Raw genomic sequence first — 27326 nt, 5'->3', positions numbered from 1 at the left:
TGTGTGTGTGTCTAGCTCGAGCTTTGGCTGTGGTTGCAAACACAACACAGCAACAACTTGCACAGCGCCAACAGCAATAGCAACAACAACAGCAACAATGCGCGGTAATGTTTAATGCTTTTTAATACTTGAGCCGTCGGGCGGCTGAAGTCTCAGTTAGTCTCAGCACAGCCGCAACGGAGTGTGCACGCGGAGCAGCAGCAGCAGCCAGCAGCCAGTCGATCATTCATTCAATAACTCAGTCAGTCAGTCATTTAATCAGTCGAAAACTTACGCGCAAATTTTTAACGAAAAATCCCAACAACAAGTTTTCTAGTTTATTAGCGATTTGCGAAAAAATTTGTCAAAAAAAACAAAAATAGTTGCAACAACTCGCGTGTTGCACAAAGTTTTCGAAGTGCATCAAATCCAACTGTAATTGTAATTGTAACTGTTAACTGTTAACTGTAACGGCAGCAAAAGAACAAGTTGCAACCAGTTCAAAGTCGTTTTTTTGCCATCAATAATAAATAAACAAACAAAAAATAGTACAACGATAAACATAAATTCGAAAATTCGACAAGTGACACAGATAAACAACGGTCACAGCAACAATCATGTTCAATCGTGTCTGCCCTTCAAATACAAATTACAACTAAAAAACAAAAAACGACAAAGTTGACAATAAACTTTTTACCACACAACAGCAACGAAAACGAAACGAGATAAAAGTTAACACACACCCACAAAATACAAAGTGTAAAAAAAAAGACTTTTGAGTGTGTTTTTTGTTCCCTCCTTAAGTGACACTTGCGACCTTTTTATAAATACCCAATTTCATACTCAAACTGTCAGCGATGGAAGCGCATCCGAAACAGGTAAAAAACAAATGTACAAAAATATGAATTTGGCAAAAATTTCATATTTCTCTTTTTGTGTTTTGTGTAATTTCATTTCGACAAGTTAACTAGGCTAAGTTACAACAACACGAACAACAGCTGGAAAAAAATATACATACATATATAAATGTGACACCAACAACGATAACGACAACGACTCGAATAGTGCGTGACAAGTTGTTGAACATTATTTCGTAGTAGTTATTCCCGACCACGCCCCCTTCCACTACTAGTGCGCCTCCTTTGTTGGAGCCGGCTTGCCAAACTTGTTTACAATTTGTTTGTTTTGCTCATGTCTTGCACTTTATGAACATCATTATCAGCTTTATCGCCATCTCACACAGCACAGCATCATAATTATCGTCTTCGTCTTCGTCGCTGTCTTTGCCGCTGTTTATACCCGCTAACCACATTGGGTAGTAGGGTATTATAACTTTGTGCCTGCAGGAAATGTATGCAACAGGTAGAAGGAGTCATCTCTGAGTTTTTATAGTATATATGTTCCTCATTAGTGTCAACAGCCAAGAAGTCTGTCTGTCTATCTGTCCGTCCATCTGTATGAACACCTAAATTTCAGAAACTATAAGCGATAGAGAAATAATTGTTTTCGACTGCTCTTGTTATGTTTGCACGCAGATCAAGTTTATGTCAAACTTTTGCCTCGCCCACTTCCTTCCCCACGAATCGATAAAAATCGAATAACAAGCTTAATTTTTAAGATGAACAGAAAGAAAAAAAGATAAAAATTAAGCAACAAGCGTAATTTAGAAGATAAAAAAATAGAAAAAATCGCTTTGTGCAATATTGAGGTTCCAGATTGTAATTTTGTTTTAAAAATAGAAAAATCACAAATTGAAACAAAATCAAAAAAATCTTAAAACTAGATTATTCAATTCTAGAATTAACAAAATAATAACTATAGTCTTTAAGATTCCTGAAAATTTGGTTTAGATTAGATACAATTTTAAGAGGTTATTTAGGAATTACTGACAATCTGGTATATTTTGCCCTCAATGGTATATTTTTAATGTAGTATTATATCATATATTTGGTATATTGATATGGTACTGCCTCAAATATACAAAAATATACCAAATATTACATTCGGTACTGTTTCAAATATATTAAAAATATATCAAATATTATATTTGGTATATTTTTTGTATACTTGCTGCATTACCATATCAATATACCAAATATATCCTTTGATATATTTATAGTATATTTGCTGTATATTAATTTGGTATATTTTCAAAATAATACCGCACTGCTTTGTCTTTATTCACAATGGTTACCAAGTATCTCACAGTCGAGCACACTCGAATCTAGTCGTCTTACTTGTTTTATCTCATTGTCGTTTGCTGCGGTCTGCTGTCTCATCGATTTGCATTTACAACATACCTCTGTGTGGGATCGCAGATAACTCTACTCGGCACATTATTGGCATACTACAAATTACTTAGCAACAATTCATTCGATTCGTGTTTCATCAATAACTCTCAAGAAAATACTCAAATTTTATTTAATTTTTGCTCTTTTGACAAATCCAATTAACTTTTTATTAAGTTTGGGTCAGTTTCATGTTCTTTGACATTTAATGAGATTATTGAAAACTATTTTTTATACACTAACTGAGAGTGTTTTAAGTGTTCAAGGAAGTTTGCAAAGTGTTATAAAGAAAACTTATTTAGTTCAGTAAATTATCAAGATACTTCTAGGAAATATAATAAAGATATTTTACAAATCTAAATTAGAAGTTTAAATGAAAGTTAAAATTTCATTGCAATTCAGAAAATTATTGAAAGACTTAAAGGTGAATTAAATTAGAAATTTCAATGAAAGTCAAAAAACTATTTGCTTATATAGTAAAAGAAAAAAATCTTAAATCATTTATGAAAAGACTTAAATGAAATACTTTCAACATAAAGAAAGAAATCTAAGTCTTTGAAAACAGCCTTGTTCAGTGAATTATAGATTCCAACGCTCTAAGTTCACTCAACTTTTTCCCAATTAAATAAAAACATGGGCATTGAAATATGGTTTGAATAATTAAATGTTAAACTAACTAACTAAAAATACTTTCCTTTTCCAAAATTTTAAGTAATGTAAAAAAGTAATTTTTCGCGAACTTTTTCGACAATATTTCTGAAGAATAAATACGTAAATTTTAAATTCCACAAAAACTTCTTAAAACATTATGTTTTATATGGTATTTGCTGACTGAAATATATATCATAAATTTAAATAAATAGTTGATGGAATTTGTATTTTAGACTCGCACTTGCTTTCTGTAATTATAAATGTCAAGAGTATTTAAAACTCGTAGTATTTGAGTTAAGCTCTCTTTTCCGTTGCACTTGGTTTTGTTAGCCTCAAAGTGTAAAATGCATTAAATACACACGAAAAATTGCATTCGATTATTAAAATGGTGGAACAAAAGGCCCCAAAAATCGAAGAAAAAACGTATTAAAGGTGCTGGCGCTGGCTTTCAATGCAAACTTTAATTGCATTCAATTTAATGTTGTTGCTATTATTGCTTTTTATTGTTGTTGTTGTTGTTTGATAACCTTGTGCACAATTCTAAAGCCAAAAAACCGAAAACCGAAGAAAAAAAAAACTAAATATAAAACCGAAATAACAATAAAAATTATGCGGCCAAAGTAAATGTTAAATGTTGGGCAATTTTGGCCAAGCAATTGTTCAACTTTGTTTGTTGTTATTATTGTTGTTGGCTGATATTTAATAACACTTTGATTGGAAGTGTATAATTGTGAATTGTGGCCGTCGAGAGTTCCTCAATTTGCTTTGACATTTCCATCAATTAGTAAAGACCAAAAAAAGTCAAGAATTCTCCCGATGATTTACACACGTGTCGCCAAATGTCTCTGATCGCATTCCCAGACACTCGGATTCTCCCTTCACTTTGCCTGCCTGCTTACAAAATAACGTAATTGACGGACTCATTCAATTATATATATATATTAATACCGCCCACTGGTTCAATATATTTTTTGGCCAGAGTGGAAATGAGGCACATCAAAAATCAAAAAACAAAAAAGAAGAAAAAAAACAACGAGAATGGGGAAGCAGCATTGACAAAATCAGAATGCGGCAGCCAAAAACCAAAACGACAACGAGAATCCAATTTAAGTTGCAAAACCAACACAAAAACAGATTAAAAATAATTCGACAAAAAAAAGAGAATTAAGCAAACTGTAAGAGATACACAAATAAACATTTTGAAGAGGCTGACGAGCTCCTTTTTTGTGCAGCTGAGATGCTCAGCTCAGATTTTGTGATCGCAATACAAATCTGTCGCTTTTCACTTTCGAAATCCAATTAAAGAATTTATTGTCGTTCGTTTTTGTGTGTGTCTGTGTGTGGACGGACGCAAGTTTGTTGCTTGAGTCTTTTGTTTTTTCTCTCGTTGTTGAAGGGGAAACTTATATGTAAGGATGAATGAAGCGAATACGAAATACGAATGTAGACAGAAACACATTTGGCACATTTGGAATGCATTATGAATGCATTAAGCACTCATTCTCATTCGATTATAATTTTAATGGCTGTGGGAATTATTGGGTTAATTGAGCCAGAGATTAGAGAGTTCTATATTCATTTGTGTTGGCATTAAAATGTCATTGGAATGCAATTATAAATGCATGGGAGTAACTAATTAGAATACTCAAGCAATAAATTCTTAATCTAATCTACAATCATTTTTAAAACATTGTTATAAATTAATATCTCATTAGAATCGCATTCTAAAAAGTGAATGAGTCACAATAGTTTAGCTGTGACATTTGCCTTAACATTTCTAAACTGATTAATTAGCCATAAACCAGCTAGAAATGAGAATGATAATGCATGAAGCACTTAATTAAATACCAAATATATGTAAATTTCGAGTTTATTTTTAAGTGTTTTCTTAAGTAATGAATGAAAGCATGCCATTCCAGCTGAAACATTTATCGGTTTATCATTTGAATTGATTATCATTAAGAGCTTTTCTGATTATTATTATTATTGGAGAATGAGGAGGAATGAAAAGGGAATCGATTGCATATTTATGAAACGCTTACACGTGCCGTGACGATAAAAAAACAGAAAAAACAGAAGAAACATTCGATTCATGCGCGAAATGTGTTAACAAATTAATAATAGAAATTAAAATTGCCCAAAAACCAAAACCAAAATGAAAATTAATTAGGCTGCCATTGTGTGTGCCTATCAGTGTGTGTGTGTGTTGGAGTGTGCGCGTGTCTCTGGGAGATTTGCCAGCCAGCATGTCGCTAATCTGGGATCATACACTGGAAAAAAAAACAAGTGAGAAAGAGCTACCCGCTATACATTTTGAATAAAAGCAAATTAGTGTGGTATAATGCTTAAAATATACCAAATTCATATACCGCAAAAATACTAAAATATATACCGAAGGCTATACACGATACCCGATATTATTCCTGAAATGTACCAAAATAATATACCACAACAATACTAATATTATGCATTCAAAATAAACTAGGTTGTTAAGAATATGTATTTTTCATGCAAAACTTGCCAAATTAATATAACGCAAAAACACTAAAATATACCGAAGACTATACATATGTGGTATATTGATGTAGTACACTTAAAATATACCAGATTGTCAACCAAAGCAGTTGAAAGAGTATATTAAAATACCACAAACCTGTTAAAATATACAAACGTTACATTTGGTATATTTATATAATACTATATATATAAAATATACTAGATTGTCAGCCAAAGCAGCTAAGATCTCGTTTTTACCATACAAAAGTATGTTTTAAGTAACTTCTATCATTTTTATGTGATCTTATATTTTTAAGATCACAAAACTTATTAAAAGACTAAAAAATAATCCAATTTTTCATTGTTTTTTTTTTCTGATTATGCAAATTATACCGTTTGCTTTTATTTTGTTATCCATTTTCTGTTATTTAGTTGTATATATTGAATTTATATTTTATTTGATCTTATCTCACAGACTCCAATAAATAATGGTTTAAAACAGCTCCATTAGCTGAACTGTGAATGAAAATACTGAAAACTAGATAAGAACTTTGTAGGAATTTGTCACCGAAAATCTGGTATATTAAATCTAATTTTGAGCTTTGTCATTTTTCAGATTAATGTTCTTAGTTTTAATAATTTGATTTTAAAGTGATCTTATTTGATGATCACAATTTTAAAGCTGAAAGTTCTTGATGTCAGAAATAAGTATTTTTGTTCAGTGTATAGCGGATGAGTCAAAAAATGTGCGCGTCGTCGGCATCTTCAACTTTGATCAAGAGCCGCTCATTTGTCGCTTAAGAATTATTATAATCATAATCAGATGTCAGACTCCTGGCAGTTCCTATATATGTTATAGCAGACAAATCAATATTTGCTTTGAATTCTTCGAATTCTCCGACATTTATTAGCTTTTTATTGTATTGTATTATTGTTTGAGCAGTTGTGCAATGTTTTTATTTATAAAACATAGCTAAAGTGCAGAGCGTGAGATTCTTGGACTTATCGCAGTCGCAGTCGCAGTCGACGTCGACAGCGGCAGCGGCGACTTTTTGTTGTTGCTGTTGTTGTTGTATTTTATGTGTTGGCCCCGCACTTGAGTTGAATTATTACACGAGTGTCTGTCGCACGCTTATTGCCTTATTGCGCCTCGCTTTTCTCCTCTCGCTCCTCCACTGTATTGTCATCGTCACACATGCGCCGCCTTCCCCCTTCCCCTCAGCTGCCATTTAGTTGGCGTCGCCCCCGCCTCATTTGTTTGGTTCTCTGTTATGAAACGAAATTGTGTCAAGGTCAAATTTACATGAACACGCTAAGCGCCGGCGACGTTCGTCGTTTGTCTTGTGGGTGGCCCCAGAGAGAGAGAGAGAGGGGGAGGGAGGGGAGGCAGTCACAATCGGAGGCAGTCAACTGTCCGCCTCTTTGCCCCTGTCCCGCTTTGCAAATAGTCTGCCCCGCTCTTTTCCACGCTGTTTGCTATGCAAATGCCGGAGACAGCGAAACGGAGAGCAACAAACTGACTGACAGAAAGTCGAGTCAGCCAGGGGGAAGGAAGGGGAGACAGCAGATAGATAGACTGGCAAACAGGCAAGAAAAGGTGTCAAAGTAAATAGAAAATTTGTGCTCAGACATGTGGAAAAATTAGTGAACAAAACTAGTGAGAATAGTTGAAGCTGATATACACTTTAAAAACGTTGATATTAGAGACAGAAAACTTTTGTATTTCTTTAAATAAACGAATAAAAAACTTTTATTATTTTAAAAGATTTATACTCACACATAGTTAAAGCTCTTAAAAATGATTTAAATGCTTTAAAAATTCACTTTTTAAGCCAGACATTAAATAAATGATTTCAATACTTTGATATCAGAGAACTTGGTAGAAAATTTATAACTAAAACCATATTTCAATTAAAACAAAAAAACTAATGAGAATGGTTGAAACAAAAAATGTATTTCAAACTATGAATTATTGTAGATAAGCTATAATAAAAACATTATTTAAATTGATGAATTAAAAAGTTGTATTGGAATAGTTTTAGCTGTTGTACAACATTCTTAAAATGATTTGAAAATCTTTACTTTAGTCATCTCAGCTTTATTACATGTTTGATGAACCTTTGTATCTCATTAAATATACAATAAAATTAGAGAACTTTTATGAAAAGTAATAAGTTAAACTTTGTTGATATTAATGCTGAAACAAAATTTAATAATTTTCAAGTTTAAGCTCCAGTTAATTGTATATAAATTTATTACTTTTTAGCCAAACTTTGTTAAATTTGTTTGCAAAATTTTAATTCACTCGCCTTGATTACATTTTTGACTACACCTTAAAAACGTTGATATAATTCATATCAGAGAACTTTAGCACAATATTAATTAAATTGCTGCTAAAGCATAATACGATATCTCTAAAGTTTTATTGCAAATCTTAACTACTATAAAAATTCATTACTTTTCAAGCAAACATTGCTAAAAATGGTTTCAATTATTAATTGGCCTAGATTTCATATTTAACTACACCTTAGAAACGTTAATATAATATCAGAGAACTTTAGCACAATTTTATAAGTATTATATTATTTAAATTGATGCTAAAGTTATATTACAAATCCTAAATATAATAAAATTTCATTACTTTCAAGCATTCTTAAAATGTTTTCAAATTTTTTTGTTCAACCATCTCATCTTGATTATATATTTGGCGTACACACTTTAAAAAAGTTGAGGTATTATAAAATTTTATAAGTAATGAAAGGTAAAACAGTATTTAAATTGATGCTAATATGTACAAAATATACAATTTATGGAGCTTAAGCGCTTAAGCTATGTAAATTTAAAAAAAATCCATTACATTTCAGCCAAGCATTTTTTCAAATATTTCTCTTAATTCACCTCTGCTTGATTACATATTTGATGTACCTTTGGAGCCATTAGAAATGGAATTTTAACCCGTTGAAGCACCCACAGTATTTACACAGCAAGTTAGCATACAATATTTATGCATATTATGTGACAGATCTTCAAGCTGGACTCTGATCTCTCCGAGTCTGTGATCAACTCTTTAGAGGGCATTTCCCGTGTCAAGTTGATGAATTTCTCATTAAACACTTTAGTGTTTGACTATAGATGGGTCATATAGTATGTTAGGTGCACTTAACGAGCTAACGAATGAATCGGTTATGAAAGCAGCACTCGATTGTCTACAAAGACTTAAAGATTTAAGGTGTTTGATTGAGCTGGGAGTGGAACGTTGTGTTAACTAATGTTCATCACAGAGTCTAATTGGGGGTCTCGTTTGATCACTTGCTTGCACATCAATTAGTTAATGAATAAGCAAATGTAAACAAAAGCGATTTAGAAATGTTCAATACAAACAATATAGACAATGTAAATTGAGGAAGCTGCAGTTCGGTTCAGTAATTCACATATAGTAATCCAAAGAATAATTAACAGATTTTGGGTAAACTACAAATTAAGTTAGGCTTTTTGGCACTTAAGTTAATTCCCGGGAATTACGCAAAGTACCGCATTAATAAATTTTGGGGTGCACAACTCTTTTGTTTAATGTGGTTATAAATCAAACATCCAATTAGAATTAGAATTTCCCCTTTCTAAATACTTAAGATCGTTCGTAATCGCTTCGGCATGCTCAAGAGTTTAGTCAACTTGACTTCCGCACAAATTGCATAACTTCAAGCACTCGATGATTATTCATTTCACATTTGATATGAGATACGAGATACGAGAGACATTAGTAAGCGCTTCTTCACTAGAATTTATCGATTTCAATGCATCATCAGCATCATAATCATCAACATCGGCTCGATTACTTTGCCTTTCACAAAAAAAAAAAACTCTCAGATGATTAACGCCAACATAAATAATAAGCTACAACAACAGAAACAGAAAAAAAGAACAGCTAAACGATTAACAAATGATATTTGTTTGCATTCATATATTGTTATTAATTATGCGCGATTATCTGTCTTAAGAATTGTCTTCAACTAAACTGTATTTAACTACTTATAGTGAGCAAACCTCCCACGAGACTCTTCACAAATGACAAACATTTGTCTTCGTCCCACTTATCGATAAAGCCACAAACATCAGTTACCAGTTGCCATATAACAATAGCAATAAACATTCAGACAGCGAGCACTCTAAATACCACGAAATTAGTCATAGTTCAGATAAAACGGTGGCCAGCCAGCCAAAAGCAAAAAAAAAACACGCCAAAAATGGCCAATCTCCTGATAAATATCATGGTAACGAGCTGTGAGGCAGCTGCTTGAAAGCCCCCAAATAAGAATTCAAGCCCGGTTGCAGGAGGGAGTGCTTCAGGTATATTGGTTTTAAACACGTTTCATATTCATCTATCAATTATAAAATTAAACAAATTAGTTCAGCTTTGGTTTAGTTTGCAATTATGGGATTGTCCAGCTGGCTTTAAACTGTTATACTGGTCTAAGAGTATAATTTTTGAAATAAAATTGGTGGCAATCTATTACGCACGACTACCACTGTCATTTTTGGGGCGTATAACAGTTTTGAGTAAACTGTTATACTGTTATACAAAGTGTTATACTGCACTATTAACAATGTGTGACTTAAATAAGAAATTATACTGCTGCTTGCGTCCACTAGTAATGTCTTGTAAGCTGTATAACAGTTTACATAAACTTCAAGAAGCCATAAAAAAGCCTTACCTGTGTTTTAAGTTCTTAAATCTTAATCCCATCACCATGCAATCGAAATGTCTGTCGTATGTGAAACTGTTATACTCACACAAACTGATAGGCAATATTTTGCGCCCGGTATTTGCCTTCACTTAACCGCATTAGCATTGCAAATGCAACAGGCGCACAATTTGTGAGATAACCGAAACCAAAACTAATTGCGAAATTCCTGCAGGCGGCCCGACAAGCAGTCAGTGTTGACTCAAAGTGAATGCGATTGCCAACAAGTAGAGTAGAGGTAAAGTAAAGAAGAGAGAGAGAGAAAGAGACTGGAGACTGTGTGGGGGCGACCCAAGTGTTCGATAAGGTCCGGGAACATAGCCGGAGCTGGAGCTGGGGCCGATGCCGGATGTATGAATTGGCATGCTAATCAGAACACATTCTGTCTGATGAAATTCCAATGAAATCCGATTCATAAAAGACCACAAGAGACATTCACCAAAGCAACGCAAGAACAGCTTGACATTAATCACTGCCCATCTTCGGCATGTTCAGCCATTTGCATGCAAAAGCGGGGGCAGATGGCGACGACAACAACGGTAGCAGAGACACACACACTCAACCGTTCATTGGCGCCACAGAGATAGAGACAAGCCCACCAACCAAGAGACTTGCCGCAGACAGCGAAGCTCGAGCCTTCAGACGAGTGTCTAGTAATATGTAAAAGAATGAATTTGCGTTGAACGGTTTCAGTTTCAGTTGCCGCCTTGAATAGAGCTACATTTTATGGGCAACAACTCAATGTGAGACACAAGAAATAACACGCCCAGCTTAAGGTGATTCAGAGAGGCGTCAAGTCAACCTGGTTACAGTTCAGCTGCAGTCGGAGCTTTTGTAAAAATCAGTTAATTATACTGGTAGCATGGCTCGCTGGTCACTTGGCCACGGCGACGTCGCGACGTTGACCTTCAAAATACCACTTGGAGTTTCCGCTGGTCCACCAACGAACCAAAAAACGGAAAAAAACCAAGAAAAAGAAAAATCTTTTCTAAGCAAAGTTCGTTGCCTAAGTCTTTTGTTTGGCCTGGTGATGAGTTTCAGCTGTCGGCTGCTGGCTGCAGGGGCGCGGGCTGCTGCTGCCACCAGCATGACGCTGGCACAAAAATAAACAACAATTTGGCCGACTGTTATAGTTAATGGGCCGCAGTGGCTACGCGCGACGGCATTAACAAGATTTAATGCTAAAAATAACAAATGAGCCGCAATTACGAGAGACTCCGACTTCGATCCAGACCCGGTCGGAGACAGACAGTCAGTGCTAGACAGTGACTCGACGACGAACTGTGAAATAACCCACGCGACCGACCAGCGCCCCATACACACACACACATACATACATCTATATCTTTTTGATTTGATGATGTGGGAAACACTCGAAATTACCAAAAAAGTTATTAGCACAAATACTCGTAACAACAAGAACAATCAAAGCCTCAAGCAGCAGCCTCAGCCTCACAGTGCGGGTGCAAGTGAGTCTGCTCGGTGTGGAAGGGAGGGGGGAGGGCGAGGTAGCACCCGGATTCGTTATTTATGGCATACAGAGAGCGCAGAGTCGGGACTACAATATTTATATTTATCGCTTTTTGCCCGCCAGCCACAATTTATCACGTGCGTCATTTAACAGTTCAATCGATTCTTTAGCTCTCTGTTAGCTTACAATGTGCTGTAAACGTTGCGAGTTTACTGAACTAACGGTACAAATAAACATTGCTAAAAATGCTGATTTCTGATCTCATGGATCACGTGAATTATTTCGCAAGGAATGTGTTGTCTGATTATTTTTTAATGGCAATTCAATGGCTTTCACTCTGCACTGGAATTGGAATTGGATTTGAAATTGAAATGGAAGTCGGTAGCATTTAACCGGTTCTTAAGCCGATCTCCTAATTGGTGAATTCCCCACTTAATATGAAAGCATTTTGTACTTTCGAAAACCCTAAAAACAAACAGATGCGCCACAAAAAAATAAACAAACACGAAAAACCAAATTTAAAATCTAAAGCAAAATCCGGTTGAACTCTGTTTGATTCTCTGTCCAAGCTGCATCTTTAGAGTTTGGCCATAATTTGTTACATTTTTTTGTGGCTTGCTCCCGCAGCGTCCGAACATAATTAATTATTTTAATTACTTATTAATTGAATATGTTACTCCCACACTCGTATGCCAACGATTATCCATGTTACTCGCTTGTATTATTCCGCCTCCTAAAAAACTAAAAAAAACTCTTTGTTTCTATGCTTAGATCACATTGCGCAGGAACTTATTTATCAATTAGTATGTTTCTTTCTTATTTCGTTGCTTGTTAAACACAGTTTGAAATAAATTTTGTTTAATTAATGAGCTATTAAGCCACAATCCAGCTGTGTGTACTACACACACACAACACACAAAAACAATAATAATAATAATAACAATAATAATACAAAGACTCTGGGCGTATCTATTTTCGGAGTGGTTTTTTTGGGTTGTGATCTAGAGATGGACATCGAAGCGGAACACTGACTTGGACTTGGCCACACACACAATCGGAAACAGTTTCGCAAGCAGTTTGTTTAATTAGCCTTGGCTGTGGTCAGACCATGTTATGCTAACCCACATTTTATCATCGAAATAGATCTACACTTGATTAAACTATTTGCAATCGTTAAACTTTTCCATTCTGTAACAATCGTTGAAACTAATTTGCATGCTATAAAAAACTGGCACGAATTTAGCTTGCACACAGCTTGTAAATGACTTTTTAATGCATTTTTTGCTCTTTTTATTAGTTGTTGGCATTTTAAGCTATGTAGTAGTAAAAATATATTAACACTCGTATTTAAATGGGGATTGTTGCATAAAATTCACACGCTTTATATATATATATATATCTACTCGATACTTTCGTGCGTGAGTCGCTCACACGCGCTCAGCTCTAGGAGGAATTATCGATAAATTGCGATAAGCTTGGCGCGTGTCAGCTGAAAAGCTGAGACTAATGATGAAAACGATCGATTTGTAGCTGATAGCAAAACTACAAATTGGTTGCTCAAAAATTGCTTAGCACTTTACAGCTGAAAGAACAAAAAAAAAACAGAAAGAACAAAATGCAAAACTAAACAAAAAGCGAGCGAGCGAGCAGGTAAATTTATAGCCAACAGCTGAAAACGAGTTCAAAGCAAACGCAAATCAAGCCAATGACCCAGAGAACTACTGAATAGAGTATTAGAACCTGGCACCCGAAGGGATGAAGAAATCAAGCAAAAGCATCCATCTATCTTAGCCGCAAGAGTCGAGAGAGCAGGCATTAAATATGGCCTGAGAACTTTTAATAATCTGATCTGATTTGAAATTCCATTCGCATAAATTTCAAACAAGCAAGCATATCATTTCATTTCATTTGGCTTGGGAGACAAGCTGGCTGGCAGTCTCTCTTGGCAGATTAACTGGCCGAGAATTGGGCGAACGCGCGGGATAACAAATTAGCACGAAATTAATTGCATTTTAAGCAACAATAAAAATGAAAAATTACTTTTATCGCCCAGCTGTGATCGTGTCTCTGGGTCGCTCCCACCAACAAAAACACAACGAAAAAACACTAACCGGGTTTTTTTCATTTCAATTCGACAGACAAAAAAAAAAACCAACGAAAAAACCTTTTTTTTTTGTTTGGTTAAATACAGAAAATCACGGAACCGCCCCGAAGATCTATCATAGAAACTAGAGTCGCTTTCACTGACTAAGCAGCCGCAAACCAATTACGATTAACATATGTAAATGCTGACAAAACAATTTTTCATGTTTCGATTTTATGTTAAACAAATTGTAGTTGATTTATTCGCAATGCTGATACACATTTTAAATGCGTGCGTGAGTAGATGTGTGTGTGTGTGAGTGTGTTTTATACTGAAAGTTGAAGAAAATCTATGGAATACGTAGAAAAGTTCTGCTGCTTCTTCTTCTAGTTGAACTTGCACTTGGAGAAATCCATTTCGGGATGCTGCTGCTTGAACCTGCAAAGCAAGAAAATAAGTTAGTTAATGATTTATTAATAGTCGGCTTTTCTTTGATATTTTCAATATATTTAAAATGTTACATTTGCAAACCCATAAGAAAAAAACTGTTTTTCACATTCGTGAGCTTTGCAAAAATACAGGACACAAACATCGAAATATCGGACACAATTTATCGGTATATTTTACCAGCCACTCAATATTTTATCGCAGTGATATCGAAACGGCTAATTGGATAATAAAAATGTGTCTTGCACACAAGCAAGCTTTGCAAATTGCACTACAGATTTTTAAAAATGATTTCGCTCAAATTATTCAATGATTTCGCTTGCTCACTTATTTATAATTTGGTGATTAAAGTTTGTTTACATTCCGCTCAACTGTTTTCCATACGAGCGGTCACACTCAAAATATACCGATGTCCATTTTTCTTTTTTGGCAAAACGGAATATGAAAAAACTGACTAGCTGTGAAAAGAGGACACTAATCACATTCGAAGTACTTACTTTTCGAGTATGTCCTGCTTTTTGCGATCATCACTGGTGGGCAGTCCCATCTCCTTCTGGCGCTGATCGAACATCATTTTCTCAACCATGCTGCGCGTTTCGCCATCCAGATCGGAGAGCTTCGATGGCTCTGGATTGATTTTGCGTGTTGATATCTCTGGGTCGGTGGTAACCAGACGATTCCACCAATTCATTTTGCCAATCTTCTCGAGGGTGATGAGCACCGTTTTGCTATCTTGCAGCACCCAAACCGATTCATCCTGCTTGACCTCGGCGCAGAGCTCGCCATCGATGATGGGCTCTTGACCTTTGAGGCCCACTTTCAATGATTTCTTGCCAATGTTGACCACAATGTCGCGAGCACGCAAAGCGAATGTCACGTTGAAGGGAATCTTCAGCTGCAATTAGAATGGAATTGATAACCAGTTGTTAATGTTAATGCTCAAATGATGAGATCAAGAGATCTATCTATCTATCAGAGACTTCAACTGCAGAGCAGAGCAAAAACCAATTGCAAACAATTATGAGCACGTAACGTAACGGAGGCAAAACGTCTCCGGTTCATGTAATTTGTGATTAATGATCTGGGTGCCCCTTGTAGACATTCTAGTGGCCAACACGTAACAAAGTCAACAATTGTTGATGCTGTTGATATTGTTTGCTGCCGTTGCTGCCGTTGATGATGATGATGATGCCCAATGCTTTGGCCAACCTTGGAGCAGCTAATAACAAAAAACGATCTATAAATAAACCTAAAACACATCTGTGTACTGAGATAGACTTGGATAAGAGGGCGCTTACACACACATACTATATAGTATAAATATCAGCAGCTGCAATCTGAAAACTGGAGCTGCGCGCCCTTCACCAGAGCAGAGGCCCGTTTCCAAGGACTCGCAGCAATCAACGGGAATTTAGTTTAACTGCCAGCCAAGCCAAAGAGAGTTCAAGGACGCACAGCGGTTGTTTATGCATATAAGATCCGGTTGGTTGCATTCTTTAACAATTCACAATGCAACAGGAGCAACACAGACTGTGGAATGCCACTCGACAGGTTGCTTTGGTCTCTGTCTTCTGTTTCTGTGTTGTCTTCTGTGTGAATCCAGCGCACCAAAGACAATAATCTCTTGACTTGACTTGACTTGGGGCTGGACTCGATGCCGAGCTAATTGAGCGATGCCTGTCCAAGTTCAAAGCAATTACACTGGCGTCTGTTGAAGTGATGCGATGCGATGTGATGTGATGTTGTGGCTACCCATTAATTATGGGCCACATACTCACTCACACAGCACATATATTAGCACCTTTTCTATTAACTTTAATGAAAATTAATAATGTGATTTGTGTGAAAAACCAGCAAACAGCAACGCGGCAACGGCAACATAATTAAAGCTTAAGTTATTAGACAACACTCAGAGCCAGCTGAGAACATTGCAATCAATTAGCAGCGGCAACAACGAAGCAGCCAAGCGTCGGCGACCCACTTGCCACAGTCGCATGTGGAGACTCGAAAACGGAGCTAAAGTTACGAGTTGAAGCCAGTCAGAGTCAGTGGCAAACAATGTTAGCAGCAGCAGCGGCTCTCGCAGGCCTTTAATTAAAATCACACAAAGCCAAACACCGCCAAGGACGCTTTCGTTCAAGAGAAGACAAAGCTGCTTCTGATGTTGCTGCTGCGGTCCAAGTTGAGGCACGACGCGGCATCGTGCGTGCGCATCTCCGCGTGAATGAATGACTGACTAAGTGTGTGAGTGAGTGTGCCTAAGTGTGTGTGTGGGTAGTCAAGGTGCCCCAGCAACAGCAACAACAGTAGCAGCAGCAACCGTAACTTTACCAAGAGCAGCATCAACAGCAGCAGCAACAGTAGCAACAATCTCACACACAGCACGCGGTCATGTCAACAGCAGCAAGCTAGAGATGAGCTGCAGATTGTGATGATCGCTTGCGTGACTGCAGCGATAGTTGCAATCGTTTAAAAGTGTTGAAAAATATGTGTTTAAGCTATAGATTCTCGAAAATTATTTTAATTGGTGACCTTTGATGTCAAAAATATATCTCTTTCAATTGTAGCTTCTAAAATACTAATAAGTAACATTAATTTATGCACTTTTCTGACCTTTAATGCTAACTCAACATCATTCAACTTCCCTTTAAGCAACAAAAAGAATTCTAAATTAAAGATACACAATTTAAAACAACAATTGTTAGTACACAAGACATTTAAATTAAAGATATACAATTTAAAACAACAATTGTTACTACACAATTATTTCTTCTATCGGTTTCTTCACAAATCACTAAAATCAAAATGCAGCCACCATTACTTAAATAGTCTATAAAATCAATTAATTATCTTTTTGCACTAAAATTGCATATGTCAATCACATCTTAAATAGAGTTCAATCGATTTTCCACTTGCATAAAAATTGCATGTGTCTAACTTCTCATGCTATTGTTATAAATAACTCTGTACTTTAGTAAGTCATCACGCACTTAACGCTCACCTCTAGCTGTAGCTTCTGTTGAGCACTCGACAACAACAACAACAACAACTACAACTACAGCAACGCCGACGACAAATGAAGGCTTCAAAAGTGTCTTGTCGCCGACGCGTCGCTGAAATTTTTGACATATTCGAAATGAAAATGTGTCAAAATTGAAACTGAAGCGGATGTCAATTGGGGATTTTAAATATATATTGCGGCGACGCGGATGTTAAGCGAGGCGACAGCAAAGCGTGGGCAATGGCAATTAGCGTTTTAATTTAATTTAGAACATAATAACAACAAAAACATAAATGCAAATATGGCGTCGTAACAGAGACAGAGCAAGTTTGCTCACTTACAAAAGCTGTATGGTACATCACCTCATTGTAATCGATAACTGCAATTGGTAATCAGCAGTTAGGTTAATGGCCTTTTGGGTAATTTTTGAAAGGGACTTTTAGTGGGCAAAGCAAAAGCTTTCACAGCGCTGCGACGAAGGTTATGCAAACAGCAATTCTATTCTTATATGAGCACACAGCTCGTGCTGTCTTTGGCTTTACAAGTAGGAAATTTACACAAATCACATCTGGCAACAACAACAACAACAACAAAGCGCTGCGACAACAGTTCGCACAATGGACACATTAAATCATGGCATCGAAATCAAATGGTAAACACAATGGATCATGCAAATGGCGGTGCCGACAAATCCAACAATAAAACGCAAACACGATGCGACTCAAAAATAAAAATAAATAAAATGAAGCCAAACTAACTACTAAACAAAAACAAAAGAGTAAACATAAAGCAACAACAGGGCCAACAAGTTGAGACGTCAGTCAAAGTTCATAAGATACGGAAAAAGGTGTCGCGTTTGAATTAATTAATAACAACAAGCACAACGATGGCACACTTATCTCTAGAGAGAAGCAGCAGCAGCGGAGTGAGTGAGAGAGAGAGAGCGAGAGTCTTAGTGCGAGCGGAAGAGAGAGCACGCGAATCTATCAGACACTCGCCAGACGCGATGTCTGACAGTTGCTGCTGAATATGCAAATGTTTGTCGGCCTGCAGTAATCGATAGGCAGCTAATCGATCATCAGCCAGCTAGCTAGCGATGTGCACCAGTTTGTGGATTAAGCCGAAGACGAAGCCGAAGAATTCACGTTTGATTTCTTCGCTATTATTTGAGCAAGACACAACTTTAAGTGCTTTTCGGATATGCAAATTTAGTAAGGCTTAAAGTGAAAGAAATTTGAAATTCACGTGATTTGTTGCTGCTGCCGTTTTAACTGTTTTTGTTGTCGCGCTTTTGTTTTGCTCGATTTGCTTAATTCTACGAAATGTGAGATATAGCAGCAAGCACTATCAACTCCAGCAACAACAAGAACAACAACAGCATCATCAGTCGCAGCACCAACAACAACTATAAATACATTTGATTTTCTTAAATATGTACGACGTATAATTTATGCTGAAAGAAGCGACACGGTGCCTGGCACGAAACCGCGATCTCCAAACCAGCGTGGAAACAATCAAAAATGCCAAAAAACACAAATGAAAAAAAAGAATGATTTCAAAACTAGCCAGAGAAACACTAAACGAGAGGCGAGTGGAGTGAGTGGCGCGACTACGTCGATAAGACATTATCAAAAAGACCTGACTCCCAGAACCAAACAGAAAAAAACCTGAACGAACATCTCCCAAAAAAAAATTAAAAACAGAGCACAGCAATCGATCGTCGACGTCGTTCTCTCATTGAGACCACATACAACTAACATACGTATATATTGGAGTATTATTTTATTATTGGTGTCGTCGCCACTTGACAGACAGAAATCAACAATTGAATGGCTTAAATCTGATTAGAATGGCGTCCACAAAACTGGAAACTAGTTATAATATGAAATTTGGATTTCAAATTGGAATAGGAATTGAAACTGAAATTGGAATTGGAATAAATAATACTCTCCACAACACAACACATCATAACATATCTACCCAAAAGACAAGAGAGCAAAGCTCAAGTGCTTTGTGTTTCGTGTATATTTTCTGGCAATTGAATTGAATATTTGTGTGCTAAGCTGACTCCGAATCCAACTCTGACGAGAGATCCGGTAGCAGTTAAGCTCCGCTCCATAAACGGTGTTTTCCATAAGGTACAAAAAGGCAGCTAGAGCGTCAGCTTATTGGCCTACTTTGACAAATTAACATAATCGATCGTTCTGCTGATTGATCTACGAATCAACAAAAAAATTTAAAAAAAAATTTCAACAACAAAAACTGTCGATAATAATCTATAGCATTTAATGCCAATTAAGCGTGTGTGTTTGTGTTGTACCAGGAACCCCAAAGAACCCCAGAAAACGGATCTCCGCAGAGATCACAGATCACAAATCACACAGCACACACAAAGTTCATTTACCCAAAAAGTAGCAGCTACTATTGTGAGAAACAAGCCCCCATTGTTGAGGCATCATCGCTTTGTTTTGCCTTCTTATAGTACTACATCATTCTATTCTATTATTCGTCAATTCAGTTGACAATTCCAAAGTTTATATGCAATCTCCGCATCTCAATTGGCGTCTTAACTTAATGCATGACATGTGAAAAAGCAAAAACAAAACAACATCTTTATGATTGCCATAAAGCCGCTTTATTTAGAGTACAAGTCGAGTGATCGTAAACGCCTTAAATAGTGTTTCATTTGTTATTATATAACGCTGCACTTGGGTGGAATTACCAAGAAAAACCCACAAAAAATCTTTAAGGTAACTGACGTCATTTAGAATTTCACGCTTAGTATTTCCGCTTAAATGATGATGAGTCAGTCGAGAAACGCTTAGTTATCAGCATATCATTAATTGCTAAAACACCGTAGCTGTATAGCCATGCCCGTTGGCTTCGAAATTTTCACTAAGCGCTAATCTCCGAAATTAGCTACGACAAATGCTGTTATATCAAACAAAACTGCCCGCGGGTATCATGATCATCTCAAGCGGTTTGTCACACTGCGATTTGAGCGATTATTATTAGTATGCATATTATCAAACAGATAATTCAATTAACTTTTTGTTGAAAAATTAAGTTTATGGTTTAGAACTGAGGGATACCCTGTAGCTAAAGAAAACCGTTTACGAATGCGATTTCTCTTTCTCATTGGATGCTTTCAATCGATATAATTTCTTCCTTAGTAGTTATCGGTATTTTCTGTCGTCGATATATTTCCTTCCTTTTCAGTTATCGGTATTTTCTGTCAGTCTATGTGTTCTACTAACTGAAACATGTTATCGATATATTTTCATCCTTTGAACTTATCGGTATTTTCTGTCAGTCGTTTGCCTTGGAAATTAATGGTCACACCATTTCGATAATATTGTTTTTGTATCGAAATATCTTTTACACGTTACAAACACATATAAAATTATAATTTGTAAACGAAAATGATCGGAAATATATATTAAATGAATTAATGAAATGAATAATCTTTAATTAACTTAAAGCTAAAATTTAGGAGCAAAGTGATAAAAATTTTTAAATGATCACCTAAAATCTAATAATCAGTTTTTGTTTTGGAATTTGCTTGGTTTCGATTTCTTTGGCATTCCCTAATAACTGATTAATATTCACCAGCTTAACTCCGCTTAGAAGTGTATACACATTTCGCATAATTATGGCAAGCAATTATGAATTTCTTATACACTTTGCTTTGGACCATTGGGATTCCAATCGCGTCTTGTGACGCGAGCCAATGGCGGGTTTCCCCGTCCGCAGCTGTTATCACACAAATGGCATCAAATTATCAGACATTGTCACCAACAGAAATACAAAAATAAAAAAAAGAAGAATAAATAACAAATAATCAAACAACAAAATATAAAAATCAAATGGATGGAGCTTCGTTCGTGCAAGTATAACTTTGAAATGCCAGTTTTTCGGCCAGGGCGTCAATAGAATCGATGGCTTTAAATTGTTTTGCATGCTTAATTATATGCAAAAAGCAGCAGTCAACTGACTGTTTGTTTTGGCTGAGTAAAGTAAAGAAGCAAGCTCATCGATCGATCGCTCCAACGATCGGGCAGTTTAGGTGAATGTTGTTGACTTAACGTATTGTGAATTGGAATCGAGATTGGACTGAGCTGAGCTGAGAGTTGTTGTTCTTTTGCTGATGGCTGCTCAAGTGTTCAGCAGCAGCAACCACAGCAGCAACAGCCACAGCAACGGCAGCAGCATCTGCTACACAACCTCACCTCATCTCAGCTCAGCTCAATTCTGAGCTCAAGTGACTCGCGCTTGGTTCGCTTGGTTGGTAACTGGCACCGTCAGGCAAAAATCTTTGTCAACTTGGCTGATTAAAATGCACACACACACAGCACAACACACGCACACTTACACACTCGGGCAGCCACTCACTTGTCTCACTTAAAAGGTGATAACAAGATGCTTGATGAAGGGGCTACACAACACACACACACACACACACAACATCCAAGACAGACGTCAGACGGACAGAAAGACAGATGGAGAGACGGACAGTTCAGCGTGTGTTGAGCTAAAGACAAATTGTTGTTGCCACCGTTTGTTAAATCAATAAAATTGTAACAACCCATTTGCACGTTCAATTGGCACAGTGTGACAAAAAATAAATAAATAAAAGAACTTGCTAATGATCGACAGCAAATTTCATTCGATTCGCGTGCATAAATAAATGATCTCATTGCGTCTTAATTGAACAGCTTAATTGTCGCGACTAATTCAACGACTTACAATGTTAATCAACTAAAAATAGTTTGCAACTCGAGTCGATCAATTAGATTTATAGCTGCTTTTGGGTTTGGGGCGTTTCAACTTCGATCAATAAGCATTATGGCGAATTCTCGATTCTGGATTCCCGATCAATCTTTTCTACGACGTCGCTTCGCTTGAGATATAGTCAGCACAACGATCTTTGACGCTAAATGCTGATATTAGAATACCAAATATGTCTGCCAAATCGTTTGATATACGATCAATAAATAAAGAACTTTGTTAACGATGTTTCGGGGTTTCTTTTTTTTTTCGTACAAAACTGTGCCAGTTACTGTACAAGAAAAGGGCGTGTTGACCCTTGAGAAATCCCTTAAGAATCATCATCATCGGACATCTTTCACATCATCAGCATTTGAAGCCGGATTTGGGAAATCCAGCTTAACGATCACCCACGCTGTGAGCCCTTCAATTTGTTCCCATTTCAAAAAACGATTATGCTTTGCAAAACAAATAAACAAAAGTTGCAGCTCAATTTGACCACAAAAAAAAAAGTTAGAGCCGCGGGGCATTTGTTCCCATAAGGGCAAGCAGCAAGCCGTCATATCAATGATGTGTTTATTTATAGAGAGAATGAAGATCGTTCAAAACGAAAGTAGCTGAGAGAACAAACGAAAAAAAAAGAACATCAAAGACTCATCAAAGCGGCGAAAGAGACAGAGAGAGCGAGTGTGGGAGGAGGGAAGTTTGCTGCCCCTACGCTGCTTCTGCTGCTGACCGGCAATTGATCAGAGAGAATGTGTGTTGTATAAATATAGCACAATGATGATTGAGCCAACCCCGGACTGACAGCAGCCTGATGCTGATGCCTATTCACAAAAGCCGCGCTGCGCTGTTATGGCATGCAAAATCCGGCAAGAAAGTTGCTAGCACCAAGCAAAGCTAAGAAAAAACACACACCAACAGCAACAACAACAAAAAGTTTGCGCATCGAAGCAAACAACCTGTCGACAGCGTCAACGCGAGCAGCGCAGTCAGCAGCGGCGGCAGCAGCAGCTGCTTTGAGGCTGCTCGGCGTGCGCCGTTTGCTTCAGTTTGATTCTTGACGCCGTTTAGATCGGTTCTGTTTTTGGCGCGTGCTACGAAACAAACTTCAAAAGAGAGTGAAAGACAACGAAGCCGAGAAAAAAGATTTTCGTTGCAAAAGAAGCAAAAAAGAACGGTTCCAAAACAGCGACTGCTGCACAGTGCCCCAGTTGAGTGTTTTGTGCACGCCGCTAACTAACTTAATAAATCAAGTCAAACAATCCACAAGACTGTGACAACAACAACAACTGGCAATTTGTGATATTAAACTATATTAGTGTGTGATAAATTATTTAATTATAGACTTAAGCTAAATTTAGCCAAACAAATTAAAAACAAAGCATCCCCCTTCAACACACAAAACAAACACAACACAAAGTAAGTAAGATTTTTCAAACACGCCAAGTGGCCGAAAAACTGGCCGAACAAGTTAACAAACTTAACGAAAAAGAAAAAAAAAGCAGACAAAATTTATAATAATTTGTTGAGTGCCGGGTTGGAGGTGCTGCTGCTGCTGCTGATAAGACTTCCGCATGCTTAATTTTGATATTTACACAAATATACTTTAAATACAATAAATAATGCCAGCCTCCGTCGCCCCCGCCCAACACCACAAAAAGAAAAATACCAAACAAAAAAATACGCTGCTGTGCACGCAAACACAAGTCTTAAGCGACGAACTTGACGAGTGCGTGCGACAAGTGTGCGTATGTTTGTGTGTGTGCAACAACAAAATTTAGAATTAATTGCAACAATTAAAAATCTACAACAATCGACTACGACTACAACAAATGCCATTTGCATTTGACAATCGCCAATAAAAATGTATAAAATGAGAAAGGCAGCGGCAAAAATCCAATAAGAAACAAAGCAGAAGAAGAAGAGGAAGAGGCACACACACACATAAAAACCGAAAAGCAAAGCAAACCAGAGGAGTCCCATTAATAACAATAATAACAACAACTACTAACTGAATAAATAATAGAACAACAACAAACACATCCAGCTTCAGTTTTTTTTTGTTAGCGAAAATATCGGACCATAAATAACAAAACGAGTTGAGAGCGAAGCGCGCGCGACTTTTTGTGGCAGAAGACTCCGCGACTCGAAAGTTCACTTTTTATGTTCAAACCCAAATCCAAATCAAAACGAGAGGGGAGAAATACAATAAATAGAAAGAAATAAAATAAGCAGCACGTCTCTAGGGTCTAGTTTTAAAGACTAGCCCACAAAACTACACAAAACTGTTACACAACCAAAATGACATTTGGCAATTAAGCAAAAAGGGCAGCAAACTAACCAAACTCGAACACTTATTCTTTTTGAATTGCAGATGCAGGATTATTGGCATATACCACGCGCCTCGCTCGTCTCCTCCAGCAGCTCGGCCATCAGTTCGGCCAGCTCATCGAAATCCTCCAACAAATCCAACTCGAATCCCCCAACGCTGGCCCAACGCAGTCAAGTCTCGTCTGGAACCAGTGCAGCGGTGACTGCGGCAGCAGCTGCCGCTGTGTTGGCGGCCGCCAAGCGAGGATCACGCTCATCGCAGGGCTCCAGCGATAGCAACAACAGCACACGGGTGAGTCACGACAGACATTCAAGAATGTTGCTTCAAAGAATTGCAGACTGACTCATTCTTAAACATTTGATTCATTCTTCATCATGCAGAGCGCCGCATCCGGCTCACTGTTGCTGACGGCAGCGAATCTGGAGCGATTCGCCGAGATCCACAAGAAGCAGGAGCGTCAGCACAAAATGCTGCTCACAGATCAGCAGCAATTGCCCAGCGTGCATGGCCACAGCTCCTCATCGGCCAATTATAATGCAAATCTCGCCTTGGCGAGCAGCAGTCGAAATGGCAAGGATGCAGTTATAGCGATGGGTGATGATGGAGCAGCAACGGATCCCAATTTGCAGTACGTACGAACCAAAGATCTGGATACCGTTTCCATAGCCAGTTCCATGCACTTCACCATGGTCAATGGCGAACCCGGTGGCGCCAAGAAGCAGAAGCGCGGACTCTGCGATCGCGGTCGCCAGGTGACGGTGCTCATCATCAGCATGAGCACCATCTTCTTGCTGCTCATCATGGGCATGGTCTATGCGCTAGAGAGTAAGTTCAATCTTTAAATTAAATCCCAATTACATCTCTAACAACTCTTTTTCTCTTTGCAGTGCGCGCTCGTGACATGCCCAAAAGCTAACGCTATTATTAGTTAAACTTAAACAAACAATTTTGTAATTGGGGGTGTTTGGGGAAAGAGGGGGGCGTAACCCTTTTTTGGCTTCTTAGTTTATTATTTATTTGTATTTGTGCGTGTGTCACTTATTTTTATTATTGTTAACGTGTCTTTGAGCTAGTTATTAAGATTATTTATTATGAAAAACAAACAAACAATCAAACAAAAAAAAAAATACAAACAAAAAACAATTGTTTTCTATGCGAAATTTTCGTATGCGTCGTCATACTAGTATTAAGCGAAAAAAAAATACAAATGTAATTAGCAATTAATTAAACAATTAACGGATACCAATTAACCAAAATTGTATCACAGCAAGCCCTGGACAATGATGAACGAGAAACTGAAGTGAATGCCGTAGAAATATATATAGAGATATATACAAGCAATATATATAGTTATATGAATTGAGCCGAAGCGAATGTATTTTTTCTGTTAAAGAATTAAGTTATTTAGCCCTGTGATATGTCAAAATAAACAGAATTAAATGAAAAACGAAAGTCCTTTGAATTGTTTTCTCAGCTGCCTAGCAACAAGTCTCCCTAGCAACAACAACCAACACTTATCGCTAAGGAAGTGCCTAACAAAAGGTGGTAAACTCAACTCTCTAATCACTAAGGAAGTTGGCAACAGGAACTAAAACTTACCTCCACCTCCTGCAACGTTTGTGTCCACATGTATTTGTCGAGGGTGCAACCGTTGCCCGAGTTTGGCTGCAATTTGCCCACTTCATCCTTTTCGGTATCATCCTCCGCCTTCTCAATGGGCTTGGATACCTCCTCGTTGGTGGCGCTAACCTGTTTGGAATCTCCAGCGCCATCCAGAAGCTGTTGTCGCTTTCTAAAACCGAACAATAAAATTAGCGATGATCTAATGCCATGTTAAAGCTTCACTTACTTGTCTTCCTGCTCTTTGATGATGGCAGCGGCTTCTTCGTCGGTTATATCACATATTTTGTTGTCATCCATTTCCTTTTGACGCGCCTCACGCTCTGCGCGCTCCTTTTCCTCCTTCATGCGCTGCGCTGCTTCGCGCACTTTCACCTTCTCCTCGTGGGCAGCCATGGCAATCTTGGACTCCTTGCGGAATATGTCGAGCAGCATCTTCTCCCATTCTGCCTGCTTGGCGCCCGTGTAGAAATCAGTTTTGCGTCGCAAAAAACTCGCCAATGTTTGCAGAAACTACAAACAAAGAAGACAATGTGGGTTAAGCTTTTGTTGTTGTTGTTGATTTTGTGGAGACAAAGAAACTTGGGCAGCTGCACTCCAATTTGTCTGGCTGCGCAGTTTATGGTACTTTGAAGAGTGCATCAATGCAATCTCCTTAAATACAGTTTTCATTGCAAAAACAAATAAACACATGCTCAAGTTTTCTTTTGGACCACGTTTGTTGTTTTTCCAACTATGCTTTCAATACTCACGTCGGGCACTCCGCCTGTGTGCTTTTCGGCCAGCGCCAGCAATATGTTGTCGAATTGTGTCTCGTTTGCAGACATTCTAATAGTATTTACAGTGAAATTCTATTGTTACTTCTATTAAAATTCTAGAAAATTCGGAATTCTGATTTCGGTTCTGAATTGACTTGTGTGCCGGTGACTAACAGTGTGACCGTAGGCTGAACTTCAAAATATACTTCGTTTTAAAATCGAAAAGTAACTGCTTGTCATAAAAAATATATTAAAAATATATCACACAATACCACTGCTTGCGCTAATTATGAATTTTAATAGATCAAATTTTTGCAAAAAAAAAACAAATAAATCAATAGGCTGTATAGTTTTATGAATACTAACCAGTGCGTGCACCATACCGAAACCAGTTATCGATATTTTTGAGTGCCATAGCAGTCAGCATTCCACATGCCATAAAGTGCGGGTGTAACGGAATTCTTATGAAAATTGTATAGCATACGTTAGAGCTGAAATAAGCTTTTTGTTAAATATATAAATAAATACTTAAAATTTCACTATGCTTTTAGGCATAGTGCATCACAAAATGCCGCTAATAAAACACAGCTTAAACAATTTTGGTATTGCGTTCTGGTCTTTATCAGTAACATCTGCTAGGCAGAAAAAAGCTCATTCAGTTTCAATTGGAGTCTATAGCAGTGGTGCT

General features: G+C 37.3%; 2 protein-coding genes across 3 annotated transcripts; one reads left to right on the top strand and one right to left on the bottom strand.

The window, feature by feature from the left end:
* Window positions 1-328: 328 nt before the first annotated feature.
* LOC132793613 (uncharacterized) lies at window positions 329-25710 on the top strand. Of its 2 annotated transcripts, none has more exons than XM_060803610.1 (4): window positions 329-857; window positions 24303-24551; window positions 24641-25085; window positions 25148-25710. In XM_060803610.1, the coding sequence occupies exons 1-4, from the start codon at window positions 837-839 to the stop codon at window positions 25174-25176; spliced, it is 744 nt and encodes a 247-aa protein (XP_060659593.1). In that variant the 5' UTR covers window positions 329-836; the 3' UTR covers window positions 25177-25710. The 2 variants fall into 2 exon arrangements, with proteins under 2 accessions (XP_060659593.1, XP_060659594.1); XM_060803611.1 differs by lacking the exon at window positions 329-857 and adding an exon at window positions 22983-23347 and having other exon boundaries at window positions 25148-25709.
* On the bottom strand, window positions 13949-26828 carry LOC132793612 (nuclear migration protein nudC). Its single transcript, XM_060803608.1, has 5 exons — window positions 26633-26828; window positions 26110-26393; window positions 25860-26052; window positions 14655-15052; window positions 13949-14148 (listed from the first exon to the last, which is right to left on the bottom strand). Exons 1-5 carry the CDS (start codon window positions 26705-26707, stop codon window positions 14097-14099), a joined length of 1002 nt encoding a protein of 333 aa, XP_060659591.1. The 5' UTR covers window positions 26708-26828; the 3' UTR covers window positions 13949-14096.
* Between the last annotated feature and the right edge of the window lie 498 nt (window positions 26829-27326).

This window comes from Drosophila nasuta, chromosome 3, assembly GCF_023558535.2.
Source record: "Drosophila nasuta strain 15112-1781.00 chromosome 3, ASM2355853v1, whole genome shotgun sequence".
In the NCBI taxonomy this organism is placed as follows: domain Eukaryota; kingdom Metazoa; phylum Arthropoda; class Insecta; order Diptera; family Drosophilidae; genus Drosophila; species Drosophila nasuta.
Note: the sequence above shows the minus strand (reverse complement) of the source record. Positions and strands in the feature narration are given on the sequence as shown.

Bases quoted from the DNA above. Each gene is read 5' to 3' on its own strand.
- LOC132793613 (XM_060803610.1), top strand. From the start codon at position 837: ATGGAAGCGCATCCGAAACAG. The intron at 858-24,302 runs GTAAAAAACAAA...TTTGAATTGCAG, and splicing joins TGGAAGCGCATCCGAAACAG to ATGCAGGATTATTGGCATAT. The intron at 24,552-24,640 runs GTGAGTCACGAC...TTCATCATGCAG, and splicing joins ATAGCAACAACAGCACACGG to AGCGCCGCATCCGGCTCACT.
- LOC132793612 (XM_060803608.1), bottom strand. From the start codon at position 26,707: ATGTCTGCAAACGAGACACAATTCGACAACATATTGCTGGCGCTGGCC. The intron at 26,394-26,632 runs GTGAGTATTGAA...CTTTGTTTGTAG, and splicing joins ACACAGGCGGAGTGCCCGAC to TTTCTGCAAACATTGGCGAG. The intron at 26,053-26,109 runs GTAAGTGAAGCT...GTTCGGTTTTAG, and splicing joins ATCAAAGAGCAGGAAGACAA to AAAGCGACAACAGCTTCTGG.